This window comes from Mesocricetus auratus, unplaced genomic scaffold (genome assembly GCF_017639785.1).
Source record: "Mesocricetus auratus isolate SY011 unplaced genomic scaffold, BCM_Maur_2.0 Super-Scaffold_15014, whole genome shotgun sequence".
In the NCBI taxonomy this organism is placed as follows: domain Eukaryota; kingdom Metazoa; phylum Chordata; class Mammalia; order Rodentia; family Cricetidae; genus Mesocricetus; species Mesocricetus auratus.
In genome coordinates, this window is record NW_024429186.1 from 26,921,003 (window position 1) to 26,944,960 (window position 23,958).

Genomic DNA, 23,958 nt, shown 5'->3' on the forward strand with positions numbered 1-23,958 from the left:
TGGTCCTTTTTCTTCTATTATTTAATTTATTTTTTATTATTTAGCCTGTTTTCTAAGAGAGAAAGAAAAAAATGTGGTTGGCGGGAGGGGATTTAGGGATGATCTGGGAGGAGTAGTGGAGGAGAAACCATAATCAGAAAATATCTATGAAAAATATGTATCTTCAGTAACAAGAAATAGAAAGGTAGCAAGGTTGCACTGATCTTAAGAAGTGAGTTTGGATACATTTCTTTACTTTTCCTGGTTTAAGAGAGCCAGGCATTTCTTTAATGTTTGGTAGAACTTGAAGATAAAGTTATCTGTTCCTGCCGCTGTTCTGATAGCGGCGTACTTAATTTACAGAGCTCATTGATTTCTAAAGCAGTGACAGTCCTTATTATTATTAGATATGCCTTTCCCTTTTTCATGGAAATATGGATATGTTTATTAGTTTTCTTTTTGAGCAAGTTTGTCTATTGTTTCAATATCTGCTCTAAGACTTTTCTATTTTTAAAAAGATTATTCCTTTTTATTTTTCAGACTTGTACATTAAATACTTTTGTTTTAAAAAGTCTATACTTTAAATATATCATCAAATTAGCATATGTTTTGATGAACTATTCTCTTAGGATACTTTGTTTCTAAATCCACCACAGTGGCTATTACGAGTCCTATGTGTCTTTTTGGAATTTTTAGGAGCTTTTATGATTTTTTTCCTCTAGTGTCAGGATTTCCCTTTAGCCCTGGCTATCCTGGAACTCACTCTGTAGACCAGGCTGATTTTTGTCAGTTTTGCTTTTTCTGATTGGTGTCTGTAGTTTCTTGAATATTTTAGTCTCTTGGTCACTTGTTTTTAAAACTCCACTTAGTGGTGGGCTGTATTACTATTATTATTATTGTCGTTGTTTTATTTTCAGACAGGGTCTCACTGAATAGCCCTGGCTGGTCTGGAACTTGCTGTGTAGAATTCATGGAGATCTGCCTCCTGAGCGAGTGCTGTGTGATTGTGGCCACTATGCTTGGCGTACCGTGAGCTTCTTGATGCTAGCACTATCAAGGTTTCTGTATTTGTGCATGTAATTTTCCCTCTTTATTTTAGTTCTGCTCATTTTCCTCATAAGTCCTTTTTCACTGGACTTAAACAAAGCAACCTTATTAGGTAAGTTTAGCCTGATCAATATGTTGGAAATGTTATCACCTACCCCCTTTTTTCTTCTGTTACTGTTTTCTATTGCTTTGTGTTGACTTTGCAGTTTCAGATTATGTGTTCATTTCTAATAGATAGTGTACAGTGTGTGTGTGTGTGTGTGTATGTGGACGGCAGAGGTCAACATCAGGTATCATCAGTATCATCAGTCACTATCCACCTTTGGTTTTTCGACAGGATTTCTTTCACTTAGAGTTTACCCGTTCAGGTGACTGGTCAGTCAGCAAGCCCCAGGCACCCTCCTTGTGGGTGCTTCTCTTGCAGTTACACACTTGTGCTGTTTCTTCTGAGTGTTGTAGGGCCTGGATGTATATCCTTCTGGTGTTTGAGCATTTAACCGACTGAGCCATTTCTCCAGCCTCCTTCTAAAAAATTAAGCATACCTACTTACATATGGCATTCTGCTAAGCTGTCCTAACCAGAGTGGTTTCTTCTTGACATTTTTATTCCAGTTCATCTTAACATAACTTTATTGCCACCGTCAGATAGGACTTTCTACGCTATATCTAACTTGGCCCTCCAGTGTCACACTGTTGAGTATCATGGGGTACACATTTTGACAGCGCTAACAGACTGTGATTGCTGTTTTTATACTTCTGAGACCATATGACTTCTTCCCGAGTGCCACCTCCTTTGCAGGGAGTAGGCTGCTCCCGTGCACCCTTGTCCCGGACGGACAGTGCCAGGACAGTCATGCCGGAGGCTGTTCTGCTCCCAGCAGCCACTGAGCAGATGAGCGGAGTATTCAGACACTTGGGGGAAGGTGGTCTCTATGGACAGCTTTTCCCAGAGAAGGCAGAGGTGAACTCTTCTTCATGGAGCTTTAACAGGACATGTGGCAGAACTAGGGTCCCACACGTATACTTAAACACAATTTAATAGAGCACATTATCACGTAACAGGCTGCTGGTCCTGACATTCTGTTGAGAACTTAAAGACACCTATATGAAGCCTTGTGCTAGCACAAGAATCATTTGCCATTTTAGTATGTAATAGTGTTAGGAAGTTTAGAACAGAGCTACCCCAGATGCATGGATTCTAAAAGTAAGATGTCTCTGACATACTATTTCTGGAAGATCGTTCAGTTCTGAGATTGTAGGTACTATGACACAGAATTGTGTCTTCTGCAGTCCAACAGCAGATCCCAAGTGGCTTCCATTTTGGAACATTGTCCAAATAATGGACAGAAAACAGCTTTAAAACGTAGCGAGGCTGATTTGGATCTCTCGGTCTTGCCTCAACCTCCTCAGTGCTGGGGGAGGTGTGTACCCAATATGCTGGGCTTCAGAATAGAAACTTAAGGAAGCTTGGATACAGTTCTTTTCCTTAGTGGTTTTGTTTTCATGAGTGTTCCAATTAAGAATTTTTATGTAGCTTGCATTCAGTATTTCGAATTTAGTTGATAAAAATGGTAGGGTAAATGCTTGCTGTATTTTTTTGACCACTAGTCGTCAGTATTGAACCATCAATGATGAACCAGTAGGCATTGTTTCTTCAAGTTCTAAGTCTATTTAAGATGGATTCCCTACAGAATATGTTACCCAGCTCCTAGCGGTTCTAGAAACTGTCCTTGACATAAGCCTATCAACTAAAAGCAATTTAATTATTTGTCATTTTAGAATTTAGATTTGAAACCACGCTGTTTCACATTGTTGATAAACTAAGTGACACGTAGTGCATTGCATACAGATACCTGCTATGTATAGCCTAGAGCTGGCTTGTAACGGCTGCTTTAATACACTGTATTCAGTCTTTCCTCCCGCTTCATCCCCTCCCTTCCCTTTCCCTAGGACGTGATCTGTTTAGATACAGAAAAGCAGAGAGCATTGCTTGATATGAGAGTTAATTTCTTGTTCCTTTCTACTTTTCATGATTCTGAGCAAGGATCTTAGAAACATTCCTTTTCTAAAATTTTATCTCACAGGGGAACTTCTTTCTCTCAATAACCCCTGTGTCCCTTGTTGTCCATTTACCTCCAGTGGAGTAATTAGTACTGTTATGTTTTCCTTAAGCTACTCTTGATTTCCCTTGATAAGCAGGCATGGTTTACAGTTTACTACATTTAATTACTTTATACTATTTAAATTCCTGAATTCTTTTTTTTTCATGCACTAAAATAGGTGCTAGTTATTGTTCAGGAAGGGAGGAGCAGCTTATTTCTAAAAGTCACGTGCCCTTTGCTTTCGAGCTGTGTTCAGAGCTGGAAGGCGCTTTACTCAATTGGTGGACTAGGATGGTAGGGAGAAGACGGTCCTAGAGTGGTCACTTGAGAATGAGGTTTCTGCAGCCTCACTGGCCACTGTCTGCTCGGATAGGGATCAAGTCACACTGATGTTACCTCTTACAGCCACAGTGTACACAGACTGGGGTCTGCATCTCTGTTTTCCTTTTCTTGTCTCTCTCTCCTGAGAACTCACAGAACGTATTAAATCTTATCCTTTTGCATTTTTCATCCAAAGAAATAGATCACCCATCTTCTAAAAATGATGGATCATCTCTCAGTGACAAATAATTGTATTCTTAGGTGTTGAGAGCTCTGTTTTTCTGTTGTCTTTGTCATCTGCCTTTCCCTCATTCTTCACACCTTGTCAACTCTGATTTAAAAATATTTGTGAAAATTGACTCTTTATCTGCTTTGTAGTTCCTACAGACTGCTGTCTCTGCTGCTGTCTTCTTCTACTTAGACAAACAGAGCAGGCCCCTGGCCTCAGGTCTCAGCTCTGTGTCAGCTGCCTGACATTCAGGTGATGTTACATTCTTCTATTACCACAGCTAGAACTAATCTAAAAGTCTTCCACTAAAGGTCCCAGGGATCTGGTCCCTGATTTCTTCTCAGTGTAATTTTCTGTTGTTCTTGCTCTTGTTAACTGTAGGCCAGTTAGAGTGACTTTGGGCCATCAACATGACTTAGTGGTATAGGTGCTTGGTACACAGTGGGAGAACCTGAGTTTGATTTCCCTGAACTCACATGGTGGAAGCCAGTTGTTCTCTTGATGGGGAAGTCCTATGTATATGTCAATAAAGCACTGTTGGGCCAATAGGGAACCAAGATAGGTGGGACTAGGAGTCCAGGAGAACTCTGGGAAGGGGAAACACAGAGAGTCAAGATGTAACGCCATGGGGTAGGAAGCTCAGAAAGTTCTCCGGTAAGAGAAATACTTAGATTAACAATTATGGGGTAATTACTTAAGTCAGAGCTAGCTGGTAAGAAACAAGCAAGGCCAACAACTTCATAATTAATATAGCCTCCTGTGTGTTTATTTGGGACTGACGCGGCTCTAGAACCAGGCTGGCGGGAAGGCTTCTCTCAAGAAAAAGGCTTCTCTTTACATTCTCTGATGTCCAAGCATGTTATGGCCGTGTGCTCATAGGAAATAGAGACACGTCATTGTCAGTTACACTGGCCTTCTTGCCTTTCTGTGGACATGCTCATACTTCCTGCATTTGTGCTTCTTTTTTTTTTTTTTTAGAGACAAGAAGTTGATTTCTGAAACAGTTGCATGGCGTATGCCCTCCTGCCCTTTAGAGCTCTCCTTTGAAAGCCTTTATTAATTATCCAAGTAAGATGCCCTTCTTCCCATCTGAGTTTCTTACATTCACTCCTGTTTTCTTTAGCAGTACCTTTACCATTATCTGTTATCTGTCTGTCCCCTTACCAGAATATAACCCTTGAGGGTGAGTCCTTCATGGCTTCTGTTCATGGCTTTGTAAAAGTGCCTGAGAAATAGTAATGCCATGCTATGCATTTTCTGAACAAATGAAAGAATGAATGATGGCGTATCTTGTGTCTTCAGAAAACCACCTAGTAAGATGTTCGGTGAGCACTGTCCTGTGCTATGCGCTAGGAGCTGTGCTGGCAGCCAGGGGTTTAAGATTACTTAAGATACTGTCTTGCCTTTGGGACTCTTCCTAGTTACCAAAAGGCTACCATATTTCCAGATATGTATGGGCTGTAGAGGACACTGGAGGGGAGAGAGTCACCGTTTTCGGCCCTTCATGGGAATGTTTGTGCTTGAGAGGCCATATTTTTGCTGAGGCTTTGTGCTTTCTGATCAGCCTGGAAAATGTTTTGCCTCCTTGCTTACTTGTTACCATATCAAGCACTTTCTTAATCCACGGCCGAAGTGGTTGAATTCTGACTGACATGGTTTTGATTCACACCACTGCTCTTCCTCTTATCATTTTATGTCATGGTAATTGTTTTTCTTGCTCCTCTGTATTTGCTATGTATGGATTATTTTATTATTTTTCTTGGCAAAGAGGCAGCAAAGGCTGTTCTTCTCAAGGGGTGTGGAAGAGTCATCAGTGCCAGCATGCTGATAAGAAAGAAATGGGTGGAGACTAGTGATCAACTATTATGTGCAAAGGTGTTTGAACACCCTTAGGCACAGCTTGTAACATGGCGGTTCAAGGTATGTTCTGTAGTCGTCTTCTTTAGGTTTTTCTTGATTTTCCTCTTTGCCCCCCCCCCCCAGCTCTTTGTTCAACCTGTAGGCTGTTTTCTTGGCTTTTGATTATGTCTGATGACAATAAAACAATTCTAACATTTTTCCCCCAGTGTAAAGCAGTTCCCACAGAGTTTCTGAGATCAAAACTGTAAACGATTTTGGAGACTCTGGAACCAACTTTGTAAAGGGTTTTTATTTCCATTTGAGGAAGCTACAAATGTAGACAGTCTTCGCAAGGCATTCAAGTCCTGGGAAATGCTGCCTATATTAAAATGTCCCATTGAATCAGACCTAGTTTTTAAAACTGATAAGACACAAGTTGAAGTTAGAACATGTTGTACAGCATAGAAGCAGAAGTGTACTCATTGTTATCATGGTTAGCTTTTGGATTCCTTAGCAAGTGCACTTTGGTGAGATGGTGTATAATGTAAGCTGTTTAAAATGCCCATTGCCTTTTATTCTTTAAGCCCCACTTACATCAATCTTCTTGACTTTCAGGTTTTTCTCCCCTTTTTGAGACAGGGTTTCTCTGTGTAGCCCTGGCTATCCTGGAACTCACTCTGTAGACCAGGCTGGCCTCACACTCACAGAGATTTGTCTGTTTCTGTCTCCCAAGTGTTAGGATTAAAGGCGTGTGCCACCACCGCCAGCTGAACTTTCACTTTTTAAGAAAGCATTATTTAATCTATTAGTTATTAAATGCTTGTAGTGCCCTTTTGCTCCTCTCACTTCTTCATTTTAATCACCTTTCTCTAAAATTCTATGGTACATGTTGATTTACACCTTTTAAATAGTTTGAAAAGTGTGTGTATATGTGTGCATGCTGTGTGTACGTACCTGTGCGTGTTTAGGAATTCTTCTAAGGTGGATTAGTTTGCTTGTAGCTTCCTTCTTCCTGTTCTGTTAGGAAGTACTCTTTCTATTCATACCTTTGGGATTTTGAAGTATTTCAATTCTCTTTATTACGGCCTCACTCTTTGTCTTTAAGTAACCTTTTTCTTTCACCATACGTGTAGGTAGTCTGGTAAAGTCCCCTTGATTTTGTGTGGAAGTTTTGGAAATTAATGTTATGGATACTCTTACTGCTACTGTGAGTTGGGTTAAGGGCTGACACATACCTTGTGTTCATACCACATATTACTACATCTCAAAGTATTGTTTAAATCCTGTGTATTTTGCTATTGGCTCATATTCCCTTGTGTCTACCTTTTCATTATAAATGATAAGAAATGAGACTCCAGGAGTCTGTTTGTGTCTATTTGTGCAGAATCATATGCAGATAAATGTTCAGTGCTGTTAACTTTGTGATGGTGAAAAATGTCTTTTGCCCTTGTTGAGTGAACAACTGCCTAACCATGGCCTGAGATTTTCTGCAAGTAGGATTTGTGAAATCTCTGTGTTATGCTTTTCTTAAAGAGGGGCAATGTTTTGTCTCCATCTTTCAGTAAATTTTTGCTAGGCCATCTGTTTATCATCATTATCAATTAATATTTATTGGGCAACTACTGAGTGCATAATAATATTGTGCAAACAAAGACCACTACACTACAGATAGCTTTTTTCATCCACTTGGTCCTGTTGTATTTTTATTAGAAAGTAGTTAAAACCAAAAAAATCCCCAAACCCAAAGGAATAAAATAACATTCTCTAACTCTGAACAGTGGAAGATGTTGTATGTTTACAGGCTTTTCTGTTCAAAGACATATAAACCTTTAGAAATTCTAATTTAAATTTCCATAATGATCTATGATCTTCTGTTTGTCAACAGTTCTAGCTCAGTGGTCCTGCTTAGAGAGTCAAATGGAGTATCACATTGCTTGGAGTTTCTAATAAAACCACGGCTCTCTTTTTGGAGAGGAAACTACTCAGATGAAAACAGACCCTTTGCTGAGACCATTTCGCCTTTTAATTCTGAAGGAAATCCTGGAAAGTCCACTTGTAGGGCTCACATTTAACTCTACTTGCAAGTTTTTTATTAAGCAAAAGATTGCATAAAAATACAATCTGTTCCAGTAAAAGCAGTGGCCTTTCAGGGAATAATGCTTCTTACCACTGTTGTTTTTGAATTAAAGACGTTAAAAGACTGGCCTGGCCTTTCAGCACACCAGCTTCTTAAGCAGTAATCAAGCATTTGTTTTGCAGATTGGCAAATTTAAAAACATTTGAAGGCTGAAATCCTGACACTAGTCAGGAGGATTTTTAGGTTTGAATTATTTTCATAGTCATGGTAGTGGAGTTTTGCTGACTCATTCCAGATCTCTGGCCTAGTCTTCCATGTGGCCTTTGGCTAAGGTTTAGGGGTAAAGCTTATGGCTGTGGGACATAGCAAAGGAAACTGGCGTTCATGCTGATTGAACCCATGACCTTGCTTGTCTTCATTGGATCCAGGTGCCCCAAACAGTAACTGACTCCACTAACACACTCCACCTAGGGCTGAGAAATGTCTCTAAGCTTCCTTATGGAAGGTAGGTCAGAATAAGTTCTGATGTATCCTACCATGCTCGCTGCAAGATATCTCGGGTCCCTAGTGCAGTAAGCACCTTACCATAAGAGAAGACATAAAAGCTGCCATGGAGGCCCATTCCCAAAGAAAAACTGGGCTTTATGTTGGAAAACCTTAGATATCTTTAAGGCTCATGGCTAAGGATTATAATTACTGTCAGGTAATGCTTTGCTTCTGATAACTTCCACTTAACCACACACATGTCCTAGAGCCTGCTATTAAAAGTCAGGAATCCTGTGCCTTATCACTAATGTGCTTGCCCCTCGTATCAGGAGAGCCCACAGGTGCAACTGTCAGCAGGCATGTTTTTTTTTTTTTTTTCCTGAGACAGGGTCTTACTATGTAGCTTAGTCTATCCTAGAACTCTGTAGACCAGGCTGGCCTCCAACTCACAGGGATCCACCTGCCTCTGCCTCCCAGGTGCTGAGGATACAGGTGTGCGTCACCACGCTCAGCAACTGTCAGGACTTCCTCCTTTACATTGATGGCCCACAGATGAGTGGGTGTCACTGTGTCATGTGTATTGGAGTTCCTTGGAATTTCTACCATGCAGTTCCACTTTAACTTACCAAACAGGGGTTTTGTTTGCTTTAGTTGTAGCTTTTAATGTAGAGTTTTCTTTGCTCGGTCATGGCTATAAAATGAATTGCTTTTTAACAATTTTAGTAAAAGCCACCTAGCTAATATTGAGTCAGAAACTTGTTTGTTTAGGGATGTAGAATTTGAGTGTATTGTTTTTCATCTTGAAAGAAACTGTGTTTTGGGGCATTGGTTTTTGTTGGCACAGATGATCTTCAACTGGATGGACTTAAAGGCTAAGATTTTCCATGACTTGAGCTGGTTCTCATGGGGAGCAATCTCTGACTTGATTTAGGAAAAAACAGCATTTGGAAATTCGTGGAACCTGATGAACTAAAATCTCCACCAATGTAAGCAAGTACCACTCGTATTCAGCAACAGTGTCTTGCTGTGTTGCACGAACCTCTCTTACAGTGTGCATCAGTCTATTTCTTTGATGCTTTGGAGTTGTGTTTAGGTTTCTACAGGAAATTTTGGTGCCAGCCACCAGGCTGCCTTCTTAAAAAAATTCAATTTCTGTCATAATGTTTCATAAGTCCTGTCTCCTGAATACAATTTCTTTTTGATGAACCAAACAAATGTCCTCAAAGATGTTGTTGACATTTATAATATATAAACTTGAATTTATGTATCATGTGGTGTAATTTGGGTTGTAATCCTATTATGTTCTGGAAAGTTTATGCTATTTGTTCTCTGACTTTAATTTGATATTTACATGGAGAATTTAAATATAAAGGTACAAGATAAGCAGCCATTCTCTATTTATCAGTGACATATCTCTATTGTTACTGAAAAAGAGTTTGACCTGACAGTTTGTCCTTTCTAGTAAAATGATTCTGACTCATCTTTCAGATGAGTGCAGACCTTTCTCTTTCTTGTTTTTTAGATTTGTGGGTTTATGAGTGAATCATTTCCATGTTCTTTTCTGTGGCCAGAGGTATGCATTGTAACCCTGCTGAGGATGAATCAGGGCACATGATGTCCACGTCTTTTCTCTGAGAATTTCAGTGACCCAGCACATGAGCGAGTTAGCTTGTAATCTTTACCTAAAGTTTCCAGTGCCACTATTAGAACCAAATTTGCTGGTCTGTTTGCATCAGACATGAAAGCCTGTAATTTCTATTTGTTCCACATATTTGAATGTGACACCTACTAGATGTGCTTGGTAAACATGCTTATTGTGAAAGATGCAGGAGTTTCCACAAACATTTTCTTTTCCCCTTCCCCTCCACTCACTAAAGATAAGGTTGGACTCTTGGTAAATACATAACAATAAGTATTTAGAATCATCTGCCTCTAAAGGACTGTGATAGTTCAGTATTCAGTGTGTTCCTATTTTTAATGGAAATAGGCATACTCAAGGAAAAAAAGAAAAAAATGTTGTTATTAAAGATTTAAATGTGCCCCAGGGGCCCTCTATTAAAGCTCTGTGGTGTACCTATGATCTTAAAACTCTAAAAGACAATCTGAGTTCTGGAGCAGGTCAGGCTGTAGCTTAATGGCTAAGTCACTCTAAGAAAACCAAGCTTAAAAAGGCAGAACACCATAGTTACAGACACCCATCGGCATGCAATGCTTTCTCCTCTTTCATAACTGTTTTTTACCAGGTCTGTTTTAATGTAGTTCTGAGTTACCTGGTCTCAGTCAAATAGAAATGGAATCTGGTGCGGACTTAGCCTCTTCAGAAAGGAAGAGGACGAGTTAACTAACACTCACTCACGACTGATGCTTAAAGAAATGACTCATGATTTTGATTTGTTCATTTGTAAAATATTTCTCTTTTAGTGTTAATCTGTTCTCTGAAGTTGAAGTTGTCCCAATCTAGACTAAATGGTATTGATTTTCCTGACTTTTAGGCAGAACTACATAACGCAGAAGAATTGCTTTAATATTCCAGGCCAGACAATTGCACCTGTGCTGATGTGTCCATTGACTTGTGCTGCTTTGAAAGCAGCGATGATGTTTGGATGCAATGCATTTCTTGATGGAGCAGAACTGGAGTGGTTTGCTCTGATGACTCCTCTGTGCCTCGTATTTTCACTGTTTACTGAAACAATAGAACTCAAGGATCCCATTGACTGAAATCTCCAAGTCTTATATATCCTTGGACTATAAAAGATATTAAAAAATAGTGAGTAAAGTTTTAGGCAGTAAGTAGACTACAGCAGAAGACCGTATCGGTTTTGAAAGTGTTATTGTAAAGAAATGACCCAGTGCTGAGAGTGGAAAGTGGATTGGAGGAGAATCGGATTATTTTATGTTCCTGTATATTTGAGTGAGACGGAAGTTTTTCTTTTTTAAAATTAACCCTATTTATATGGAAATTTGAATTGAAAAGATAGTCTTAAATTTATGGCTTGATTAAAGTTAAGATTACTGAGTTTTATACCAACTGGAGTAATAACTATTTCCATTACTTATGAGACATGTAAGTGGAGGAAATGTCCATTTGTGTGAGAATAAAAATGGCTGTTTCCCATATTGCCCTCTAAGTGATAAATTCTTATTTTTTTTACAAAGTGGAGAAATTGAGGTGTTAGGAGTGCTCATGAGTTTAGATGCTCAGAGTAGATAATTAAGATGGTGGCAGATTGCTCTACATAACTCTGGCGGGGTTTAAAAGGCTACAAAGTGTTACAAGCCACATTTATACTAGGTGGTAAATCCCAGGTGGTTGGAATGCCCTAGGAGAATTCAGAAAACAGACATGCTTTAACGATGGAAATAAATGCTACTTGAAAAGGAGATCTAAGATACTTTATTGAATATAGAAATCTTTTACTGAGAAGCGCTCTATTGTGTCTGCAGTGGCCAGGATCCAAGAGAGCGTGGACAGTATCTTGGGTATATGATCTTTCTCCTACAATGCTTGGTGGAGATTTGATGAGTATATACTTTTACATTAATTCTAGATCACTCATTAATAATTTTGATATGAGTATGCCTTTTGGGTTTGTATAAAGAGGTTCAAGATTTTATTAACTAGTAGGTACAACCTGTTAGACTGTATGTTTTGATGGAGAAATTTGGGGGTTGGCAAGAAAGACTATAGTGAACTGTGGATTGAACTTTAGCCTCAAAATATCCCCCAGTACAACTGTAATGGTGCTTTTTAGTCATTTAACCAAATTGCTTGGTAGTTTCTTATTGGAGGTGGAGATTAATTTTCCCTTTGAAAGTGGGTGTGACTGGAGACTGTCCCTCTTAGGGCTTCTATTGCTTTGAAGGAATACCATGACCATGGCAATTCTTATAAAGGAAAGCATTTAATTGGGGGTGGCTTACAGTTCAGAAGCTTAGTCCATTGTCATCATGGCTAGAAGCATGGTAGATGCAGGCCGACATGGTGCTGGAGAGATAGCTGAGAGTTCTACATCTGGATCAGCAGACAACATGAAGAGAGAGTACCACAGTGGGTCTGGCTTGAGTATCTGAGACCTCAAAGCCCACCCCCAGGGACACACTTCCTCCAACAAAGCTACATCTACTCCAAGGCCATACTTCCAAATAGTGCAGCTCCCCATGAGCTTATGGGGACCATTGTTTGTTCAAATGACCACAGAGGCTAACTTTTAACAAATACAGTGTGGAACAGAGATGAAATGAAATTATTGTAAGAAAACCTGTTGAGTTGTCCCTTCAATGTGATATAGTGAGAACCGCCCCCCTCCAAGTTATACCAGAGCAGTATTCTGCGGAGATGCTGAGATCATAAACAAGGGAAAACCAGAAACTGGTTATATGAGACTACAAAAAGAAGCAAGCTGAATGCAGTAAAGTATCATGGATCCACTTTTTGAACAACAACAAGAAAAATGTGCCTTAGTCGAGATAGAACCTTAAGCCTACTATGACATGATTATCTCAATTTTGATAATTGAATACAGTGTGTTACCTATTAATTTATGAGGAAACTTTTTGAAGGGTATGTAAAAACTCTTAGCTGTCTGTGCAGTTCTTCTGCATAGTTAACCGCATTTTTAAATGAAAATATTTTAAATCAACTAAGGACCTGGCATGGTGGTGCGCTCCTTTAGTCCGAGCACTCTGGAGGCAGAGGCTGGCAGATCTCTTGAGTTTGAGGCCAGCCTGTTTGACATCTAAAGTTTCAGGACCTCCAGGGCTACATTGTGAGATCCTGTCTCAAAAACAAATCAAAATAGAAAATTAAAGCCAATGAGTTCTGTTCTTTATCTAAAAGGAAGATAAAAATGATTTCTCACAACGGGAAAAGGTTCTCACGTCTTTGCTTAAACACAAAAGTACTTAGTTTGCATCATCACTATCCTGTTAAAAGATTTTCATGATGGATAACTTGATGCTTGAGAGACTACAGTGATTAAGAAAGGTGGGAGGAAGAGCTGGAGATATGATTCTGTGATTAAGACCTGTGTTTGGTTCTTCACACTCATGTAACTCGGCTCACATTTACCTGTGACTCCAGCTCTATTGAGGGGGCCTCTGTTGTTGACCATGTCCTGCGGAATGTCAGCTCATGAGAGGCCAGAAGGAAGTCCACTTCTACATGACTAAGAGGTTGGTGTTGGTTCAGACTTTGAGAATCTGACACTCGGTAGTTTATTTTAGGCATATTTAAGTATAGCATGATTTGGAAAAAAGTTTCCTGGTGATAATTAACTCAACCCCACGTGTACAACAAATATAAGACATGATTACATTGAAAGTCTTGTAAAGTACAATTGACATCTTCCATAACAATATGTTCTGTAGATTAAGGAAGCAGGCTCAAGGTAAACATCGTATATGGTAAGGTCTGGGGGAATTGACTGAGATAAACAGGCTCAAGACAAGGGTCTTGGGGGAGCCAGTGTGGCCCGGTCATACAACTACAGATTCCTCACCTTCTGAGTAGGAAACAGGTTATACATCTCTCTCTTTGAAGAGACATCCCTAGGCATGTTAAGATTCCTGGTTTCTCTGTCTATGAGGACAAGTGCCTCCTATACTCTATGAGATCTGATGTCCTCTTCTGGTCTCTGTTGGCACCTGCACATACCCAGACACAGATACAAACAAATCCACACAACTAAAAATAAGTCAAAGGTGTGAGAAATTTGGAAAGGCTTCTGGTATGTAAAGGACCTACCTGGCCAACTGCAAAGTGATGTCAGGGAGTATAAGGAATATTTATGGAGCCAATAACATGCTTTAGTATGTGCCAAGTACTGTCTTAAAAATACAGTGTGATTGACAGACAGGGTCTTTGTCTTCTGAAGAGTTCACTCTAATAAAGTGACAGCTTTTCTGCTACTCTCTGGAAATGTAAGCTCTGGATAAGTGAGAATTGTTTTGAAATAAATAAAATCTTGGATGATTATTTTAAATGTCTTTAAATATATCTAAGTTTGTATATATGTATATATAAATATAACTATTTTTAGTGTGTTTGATCAAATGCTAAAGTAAGCAAACATTTGGGAAATGTTAACATATCTTTTCTGTTTTTTTTAGTCTTAAATGTTACAGTTTTTCAAATTTAATTTTTGGAAATCCTGGGAAAGGAAAGAAATGGATAAATTCCAGATGGTAAACTGGAAAATTTCTTTACTGGGGAAATTTTGGGAGTTTATGCTTTTACGTAAATTAAACTCAGGGTTGAAACATGAGGTTAAGTCCAGTTTGCGAAGCTCAGCATCTGATGATGACTCCTTCTTGCATCTGTAAGCCGAGGCCAGGGATGCTGTGCATCTCTGGAAGGTTACTTCACCCTATATCACTCCTTAGAGTTACAGTGTCGTCTTGATTTTGAACTCAGCTTTGGAAGGGAATGGTTCCTGTTCTGGGACAGTCTTGTCTGTTTGGAGTTGTTTATTCCCTTTGTGTTTTTTCATGTTGTGGCTTCAGATGACCTTACCTGACCTGGACCAGCCTTCACTGTAGGCTCATTTAGAGGGAGGGATTTGAATCCAGAAGTGGAGGCTGTTTGTAGTTGGGGGAAACTTGTCAGTTTCCCAAAGAAGTCTTTTCCCTAATCATCCCCATTGTGCAAGCATCCAACTGAAAACCAACTAGGTTTTTAATCCAGTGAAGAAGTATTAACAAAAAGACAAGTAATTAACCTAAGTTTAATGAAGGTGTTGTGGAATAAGATAGTTTAGAAGTGATGTTGAAGAAGAGTATGGGAGGGGAGGGATGTAATCAAAGGGGAGGGTTATAAAAATACATTTTATATAGAGAAGAAATTATTTTTACTTTTAAGTAAAAGGTATTTAAAAATGTTATAACTTTATATCACATTAATTCACATTTTCATCTCTCCCTCTCTCTCAAACATGTGTGCACATCCCCCCCCACACACCAGAGAGGGGGGAGGGGATTGGGGAAGAGACCAAGCAATCCCGGCAAAGATAAGTGTGCCAATAAAAATTTTCAGATTTTTAAAGATTTTGTTCATGAAAAATTTATAAACACATTCCATCACCCAAAACTGAATGCTATATATACAGAATTAAATATTGTTATAAATTCTATTTGCCTATAATAAAGAGCAAATTTTTGATTTTTTGAGACAGGGTTTCTCAGTATTGTTTGGAGGCTGTCCTGGAACTCTCTCTGTAGACCAGGTTGACCTCGAGCTCACAGAGATCCACCTGCCTCTGCCTCCGGAGTGCTGGGATTAAAGGTGTATGCTACCAACGCCTGGCAAGAGCAAATAATTTGATAGCTACCTGAAAGACATTTTGGTACTTCATCATTCTCAATAAGTCAATAATATTGATTTTTGGCTTCTATTGCATATATGTCAAGCATTAATTTATATGCTTCATGAACATCAGCTACTTTGCACTGCAACCTGGTTAGATACTGCTTCCTAATGGAAAAGGCAGTGCCATTCATTGGTTAAATGGCAGGCTGTCTTGACTCTCAATTCCTCTGTTACTAACTAGGAGAGCGTTCTTGGGCAATTATTTAGTTCAGAATATTTCCCAATATTCTAATGCTCAAATGAGCTTAATAATGCATAGCATATAAAGATTAAATATGGTCTTTAAATATATGTAACCTATTTAGCATATGTAAGAAGATTTCCTAGACATATCGGTCACCATAGAATTGTTTATTATTACAGCAAACAACTGCTTATTTGATAAAGCTTCTCGGCCTTTTCGCCTAGATGTATTTTACTCATTAGTGAGAGGAGGGAGCTCGTTTACTGGGTTGTGGGATCTTGTGTCTTTTGCACCTGCGTACTTTAGTAGCTTCCAGAACAGTGCTTGGTGAAAGGAAAGTAGATTTAAGATGTATTTGAATATGTAGGTTGATGAAATGGATTATGATAAATATATTTACATCAGTGTCAATTTTTTTTTTACTGCATTTACTTATTTCCTACTGCTGCTGTATTGGGAAAGGCTTTAGGTAGTTTGCCTTTCTTCAGTATATATGACCTTTAAGTGCCAAAATGGTCAGACTTCTTTTTTTTCCTTATTTGAACTAAGTGCCATTTAGCTATTATGAAAGTCTGTTTTAAGTCTTCCCCTTGTTTAATTTTCTTTCTGACACAGAAACAAACACAGACAAACATTTTTTTGTGGTTAGCTTTTGAAAGAATTCTATTTAAGCTTCTATCATTAAAGAGGGGAAATGAGATAAGAGTGGGTATATTTCTCCAGGTAGAGTTTGGATGGTCTTGCATGTTTTATATAACTGTCATCTGCATAATGGTGATGCAGGGGGCATGTTTTTATGTAGTGGATGGTGTGCTTTAGAATCGGAGAAACTCGTGACTAGGATATGGTGTTACATCTAAATCCAGCAGCTTATGCAACCCTTTGTGGTGGTTTAAGTAAGAATGGTCCCAATAGGCTCATTTATTTGAATGCTTAGTCACCAGGGAGTGGGACTATATGAAAGATTAGAAGAAGATTAGGAGGTGTCGCCCTGTTGGGGAAGTGTGTCATTGGGGATGTGCTTTGAGCTTTCAAAAGCCCAATCCAGGCCCATTGTCTCTCTCTTTAGGCCTGTGTTTCAGGATGTATCTCTCAGCTACATCTCCAGTGCTGTCTGTATCACCATACTCCCTGCCATTATGATAATGGACTAAGCCTTTGAAGCTATAAGCAAGCCCCAATTAAATGCTTTCCTTTATTAGAGTTGCCGTGGTCATGGTGTCTCTTCACAACAACCGATCAGTAAGACAACCTTCAATATGATGACTTTGATGTGCAGTAAACTTTGTTTCCAAGATAATTGTTAAGAGTTATCCTCTCTAACTGAGTAGTAAGATTCCCAGAGATAGAGAAACGATGAAAGTAGTGGAAATGATGAGGAAGATCAGGAGGTTGTTTTCATTTGGTCCTCATTGGAATGTTGCTAGGGCTTCAATGAATGAACAAGCTGGATTTTATTTGCAGATTTTATGCAATTCAATGTTTTCGTGGGCTCTTCCTCAGTGTATCCTAGTGGTAGCTTTGAGCTTTGTGCATATTCTGGGAGAATACATTGTTCTTTCTCATTTGCTTTCATTGCAGGCACTGAAGAAACAAGAAACTAAAGCAGATGAGAATGAGGACCTAATGAAAAACAAGCTGCGACAAACTGAAACTGAGAAGAGCCAAGTAAGACCTTGAAAGTTAATCCTTCCATCAGTGTGGTAGCTGGGGTCACTGATACTTGTTGAGCACTGTGAAAAGTGTCCCTGAGTTCATTTTGTGGAACACGCTGGGAGGTGGCTTATAGCTCTACCTTCACTCTTGAAAGCACGCACAGGTCATTTGCTGCCTTGTCATCTTGGAACTCTCCTTTCTGAGAGGTGCATAAGCTTTCTATTTCCTTTCTGGAGAACACTGAAAAAACTAGACATTTTGTATGCACTCATTTTCTTTATAATAGATAGGTGTGGCTAGCAGCTCAGTTTTGAAAATATGTTCTCCCCCCAGTCAATACCTCATGCTGTAAAGAGACACCATGAATAAAACAACTTTTATGAAAGAAAGCATTTTATTAGCAGCTTGCTTACAGGTTCAGAGAGTCCATTATCATCATGGCAGGAGTCATGATCTATAGGCAGAGAGAATGACATTGGGCTTGGTGTGGGCTTTGAAACCTCAAAGTCCACCCCCAGTAACACAGTTCTTCCAGTAAGGCCACTTCTCCTCCAGCAGAGCCACACCTCCTAATCCTTCTAATCCTTTGAAATAGTTTCATTCTCTGGTGACTATGTCTTCAAATTTGTGAGCCTATGGGGGCCATTTCTTACCACAACACCCACCCTGCATTCTCATTAGTTGTTTAGGACCTTTGATAGATACCACATCTGTGAATATACATTTCAGCACCTTAGCTCTAAAAGGTGATTCAGAGGCTAAACCACCACTCTGTTTTCAAATAAGTAGTTTGAAGGATAAACACAAGATAAGGAACTTTGGAGGAAAGTTCCTGCTGTTAGCACAGTATCCCATTTTTACCCTTACCTCTCTGTAGCCTCTCGTCTTGCTTCCATACCACCTCTGTGTGAGACAGGATGTATTAGTCATTGAGTTTGCCCCATGGGAGTTGACTGTTGATGTTAGGTTGGGTTTTTGACCAATGGGGGCTTGCTTGACTTCCAAGTCATTTCTACTGAAGTGTGATTTTTTTTTCTTTATTTCATCATAGACTTAAGAGAACAATTGTAATATTTTTTATGGGTTTGGTGGTACTACATTTACTTTTTTTTATTAGTTACATGAATACTTCTAAAGAATTATTGCATAAATGGATAAAAAATTACTTTGGTAGCTGCAAAGGTGGGCCAGTAATGTGTTTGTCACACAAACACAAGGGCCCAAGCTCATATGTGCAACATCTAAATAAAATTCTGAAGTTATGGTGCACCCCAATAATTCCAGTGCTGGAGATGTAGAGGCAGGAGGATCCTGCAGGCTTGCTGATCAGCCAGTCTAACTAAACAAAGATCTCTAGATTCAGTGAGAGACCTTGTCTCAAAAACCTAGGTGGCAAGTGATTGTGGTGGATATATGATGCTAACTTTTGATATTAACATACATGTTCACAAGGCTACAAACACACACTTGTGTAAACACATGCACACACAAACACATACAAACAACAGAGTCCATTGGGAAACAATTATAGATTCAAAACAAAATGTATAGAGAGGTTTCTTGTACTTTTCACTCTGTTTTTGGCAATGATAATACTTTTTATGTAATTGCCATGGAATATCAAACCAGGAAATTGTCAGTAGTCCCAGTACAGGGGTTCCACAGATCTTACTAGCTTTGAGTGCAGCGTCCATGTGTTTGTGTGCATGGGAATACCTCTAGCTGTTTTCATCTTCTCTAGGTGCCTACTACCCTTGTGCTAAAGCTCCTTCAAGCTCCACGCCATGCATAGCCCCGCTTCATACAGTAATTAAAAGGTGGTAGTTTGTTTAAGTGAAATGGTTATTTAAAATGACTTATACATTTAAGCAATTAAAAGCACCTTAGTACAAAATTTATATTGCTCTATGTTTCCAGATAAAAACAAGTATAGCACATATAAACTCTACATAAAGAAAGAAAAACCAAAACAATCTATGTTCCCTTTTGTTGGATCCTTCACCTTATGTTAAGTAGGTGTATTCTGAAATTTTAGGATAGGTGCTCAGTTAACTGACCATATTTTCCATGGGGCAAAATTATTAATGAAATTTTAAATATAAACTTTTTGAATTTTGAAATTAAAAAAATTTAGGAACACATTTTGGGTGTTGGGAATATAAGAAGTCACGCTAGGCGAAATGGACTTTGAATTATTAGATGTCTGTAGTTTTTGTTCTAATTTAGTAAAGTTGACCATAGCTGTCCAAAAAAGCATTGTTTCAGAGTTTTATTAAAATTATTAAGAACTGGATGGGTATTTCAAGAGATAAGTAAAAATGACTATTTTAGAGATGAATTGAGACCTGGGGTGGGAGTAGGAGGGTTGGGTCATAGTCAAGATGAAACTGATGAGGTCTTTGACCTCTAGGGGGCTTTATGCAACTCCCTTTATGGTAGATACTTAATATAATGTTAATGGAAGTTAAATGTGTGTTTATGGTGAAATGCCCATCCTTTCCCACTCAATGGGAATATCTCCTGGAAACTATTTTGCCATTTTCTTCTTAAATTGTGGCCCACTGGGTGGATTTTATTCATTGGGCACAGTTACTTATGCCTCCTCTTACATGTTTTTATCTTGTTGAAACTCCAGCTGGAGCAGGAATTGGAGCTCTCTCGCAGGCTGCTGAATCAGTCTGAAGGCAGCAGAGAAACACTTTTGCAGCAGGTGAGTCTATCAGCCTAAGACAGTCTGCTGTTTTATTAAATCTGGAAGGAGTCTCCTCTCTCAAATATCTTTGTGAGAAGGAAAGAAAAAAGTCTAGATCTAGAATATTTCCCCCAGGGTACATATGTTAGCCCAGAATGCAGGCAGGAAGACTTGGAGAGCTCACAGCAGAGCCAGCCCCGGTTTCCGCTCTGACAATGTATTTTGCTGACTGCTGCTCTGACTTTCTACTTATCTCTCTCAGCAGAACCATATACAAGTACACTGGATGCGTAAGATAAAATTTCCCAGGAGCGTAATTTCATTCAAGGAAGCATCGGAGAGTGAAAAGGAAGGGGAAAATACACTGAACAGACCTTGAATGTTTAAGTTAATTTGAATGCATCTCTGCCTTTGCTCTTATGGTCAAGATGCGACTGGCTCCCTTTAACCACAAACGAGGCTTAGTTTTTAGGTGTAATGTTTTGTGGACCATTAGTCCTAGTAGGAGTTGGGGGCTTTCGCTACTTAAACTTGAGTAGCTTTAGGTGGTCATCTTACATATACTGGATAAGAGTAGATGTGTTTCGAATCGCCATTCCCTCTGTGTTTACTAAATCAGACCATGCTTCCTCCTGTTGTTCAATGTGGGTTCATATTCCAAGTATATGATATACTCTGCAGGCAAGGATGTCCAGTGTCAGAGGCATTCAGAAGTCCCTCTGCAGTCATATAGAAAATGTACCATGGCACCTGCTTTGCAGAGCCTTTCAAATGCTAATTGCCTTTGTTCTACAGTCAGTGGTCATGAGGAACTAATGTTGGCAGAGTTCAGAATTTGTTTTCTGGATGCTGGTATTTAATTCTGTGCTGATTTCTTATATTTTTAAGTAATCTTTTTGAAGTTTTTGATACAAGAGATTTCTTTGCAGGTTGTCATTGTGACTTTAGCCAAATTGCTTACTTGATTTTGGTTGTAGGGGGTGTATTTGTTATATGGTAGGAAATTTGCTAGTCTCTCTGTATACATATCAAGATGAATAAGGTGGCTCGTGAGTCTGAAGCTTGCATGTCAGTCAGCGTTCTACTGCTTTTCTGAGGTCTGTTTTGCTATTATAATATGCTAAGTCGTGATCCCTTCCTTTGAGTTTAACCACCAGCATAGCATGTTTTCATGATAGAAAATAGGTGAAGATTAAGAAAATAAATTAGAGGTGATGGGCATTAATAAGGTCAAATGCAGATGTATTTGAACCAGACATGATAGTACATGCCTGTAATCTCAGAACTCAGGAGTCTGAGGCAGGAAGAAGGCTTGCTGCAGGAAGGTTACGTGGGATATGTAAGAAAAGCCTGTCTGAAAAAAAAAATAAAAAAGTTAAAATGTAGCTAGTCACTCTTTTATTGTTGGGAAGAGACACCACAACCACAGCAACTCTTTTAAAGGAAATCGTTTAATGGGGGCTTGCTTACAGTTTCAGAGGATTAATCCATTGTCATGGAGGAAAGCATTGCAGCAAGTGGGCAGACATGGTGTTGGAGAAATAGCTGATAGTTCTACATCCAGATCAGAAGTCAGCACAAAGAGAGAGACAGTGGGCCTGGCTTGAACTTTTAAACCCCAAAGCCTACCCCTAGTAGCATACTTCTTTCAACAGGGCCATGCCTACCTCAACAAGGCCATATCTCCTAATGGCGCTCTTTAAGCACTCAGATATATGCACCTATGGGGAGCATTCTTATTCATTCAACCATGATTAGGATGTTGCTTAGTAGTAGTACACTTGACTTAAAAAGGCCCTGGAAGTTTCCTTTGCATCGGGTTTCTACCCACTCCATGAAGCCCTTTCCAGTCATCTTTCTCAGCACTCTCTCTCCATACCCCTCCAACCCCATCCCCCAAGTTCCCATGCCCACCCATCCCCAGTCCAACAGTAGGTTTTCTGTTTCCCCTTCCTGGAAGATCCATGCATTCCTTCCTCACTTGGGCTCTCCTATTTACCTATCCTCTCTGGGTCTATGGGTTGTGGCATGGCTATCCTTTACCTCTCAGTTAAAATCCACTTATGAGTGAGTACATAGCATGTTTGTCATTCTTGGTGTGGGTTACCTCACTTGGGATTATCTTTTTCTAATTCTGTCAGTTTGCCTGCAAATTTCCTGATGCCATTGTTTTTAACAGCTGAGTAATACTGCATTGTATAAATATACCATTTTCTTTACCCATTCTTCAGTTGTTTCCAGGTCCTGGCTGTAACAAACAACATTCAATGAATATAACTGAGCAAGCATCCTCGTAGCATGATTGAGCATTCTTTGGATATATGCCAGTAGTGGTACAGCTGGGTCTTGAGGTAGACATATCTTTGATTTAGGTTAAAGAGTGGTAAAGTGCAAGGATATAAAAGAAAGTAAGGTACTGGATCATTTTGAGAATAAATTGTGTAAATGTCCTGTGGTAACCTTCCCATTTGCATAACTCAGATTTTCTCTGCAAGGCTACTGAAAGATACAAAATAATGTTGAACCTGGAAGCCTCTTAAAGGTTGTCTCAGACCATGGATACAACTAGATGGTCATAATCATTTGGAAATAGAGATGTTTTGCTAAAAAAAGATTTTGGGTTAAATTCCTAGGACTACAAAGGAAAAAAGTAAGAGGTGTTGAAGTTTTTTTGTCACTATGGACACAGGGAAGAAAAGGACATTCTTTGTGAAAGGAATGGCAGATGGAAAACATGGAATGGAAGCCTTTTCTACTATGCGTGGGGCAGCCTGGGGATTAAGCTGGCTTTATCTTGTTCCACAATAGCTCATTAGAGTCAGATACTTTCCCCCAGGAAACAGTTTATAGTAATCTGTAAGTTTATTTGCTTTCTGCTCTTGAAACATTTTAACGGTTTGATTTTTTGATGAAATGCTCTTAGGTGGAAGAACTGCGCACGCAACTTACCAAAGCAGAAGGTGACCGGAAGGGTTTACAACATCAAGTGTCTTACATTTCCAAGCAACAGCCAAGCCAGCGGGATGATCAAAGAGACGACTGGAGGTTTAGAAGAGGTATAATTCTGGATGCTGGCTATGTGGCTTCCCATCCCCAGAGGTGCTCTCCTCATGTCATACTTAATCTTTTCAAATTTCTTTATCATCTACAAGGTTTTCCAACAAGTTGGTCATATTCTAGAATCTGATTTGAATGTCTCTGTTGCCTGATTCCTCAACCCATTTCCATTGTCAAATCTGCTTGTCTCATGGGCATTGTCTAAGAAAGAACGTCCAAAGGTTGTGGTGAAGTTTTCGTTTTCTCTCTTCTCTTCCTTACATGTGTACGTTTGTAATTAAGTTGTAAATGTACCTTTATTTTATCTTTTTTTCCCTAATTTTCTATATGTGAGCAATTGCTATTTAGAGGCCGTAATCTGGAGATTGGAGAGTGAAATGCAGTCTCAGCTTGGCTCAATATAGATCATAGTTGAAATCAGAGGAATCTTTGTTACTTAGCCATACTGATTTCCAATGTGGCTGTACAAGTTTGCACTCTCATCAGCAATGGAGGGAGGAGGGTCCTCCTTACTCCTCATCTTGTCCAGTATAAGCTGTTATCAGAGTTTTTGATGTATAACAGTTGTTTTGATTTACATTTCTTTAATGGCTAAGGATATTGAGCATTTCTTTAGGAGTCTTTTGGCCATTTGAGTTTCCTCTGTTGAGAGTTCTCTATTTAGATCTGCATTCCATATTTTTTATTGGATTATTTGGTCTTTTGATGTCTAGTTTCTTGAGTTCCTTCAGTATTTTGGAGATGAGTCCTCTGTCAGATATGGGGTTGGTAAAGATTTTTTCCCATTCTGTAGGCTGCCATTTTGTCTTGTTGACCGAAGTCTCTGCTTTACAGAAGCTTCTCAGTTTCAGGAGGTCTATTTATCAATTGTTGCTTTCAGTGTCTATGCTACTGGTGTTATATTTAGGAAGTGGTCTCTTGTGTTA

General features: G+C 39.2%; 1 protein-coding gene across 9 annotated transcripts in view; it reads left to right on the forward strand.

Moving 5' to 3' along the window:
* The window catches only part of Cep128 (centrosomal protein 128), a 345,498-nt gene that overhangs the window by 56,218 nt on the left and 265,322 nt on the right, over positions 1-23,958 (forward strand). For all 9 annotated transcript variants that reach the window (XM_040742677.1, XM_040742676.1, XM_040742670.1 and 6 more), the window contains 3 exons: positions 17,209-17,295; positions 19,919-19,993; positions 22,899-23,031. In XM_040742677.1, coding sequence (XP_040598611.1) covers positions 17,209-17,295; positions 19,919-19,993; positions 22,899-23,031 — 295 coding nt within the window. The remainder of the gene's footprint in view (positions 1-17,208; positions 17,296-19,918; positions 19,994-22,898; positions 23,032-23,958) is intronic.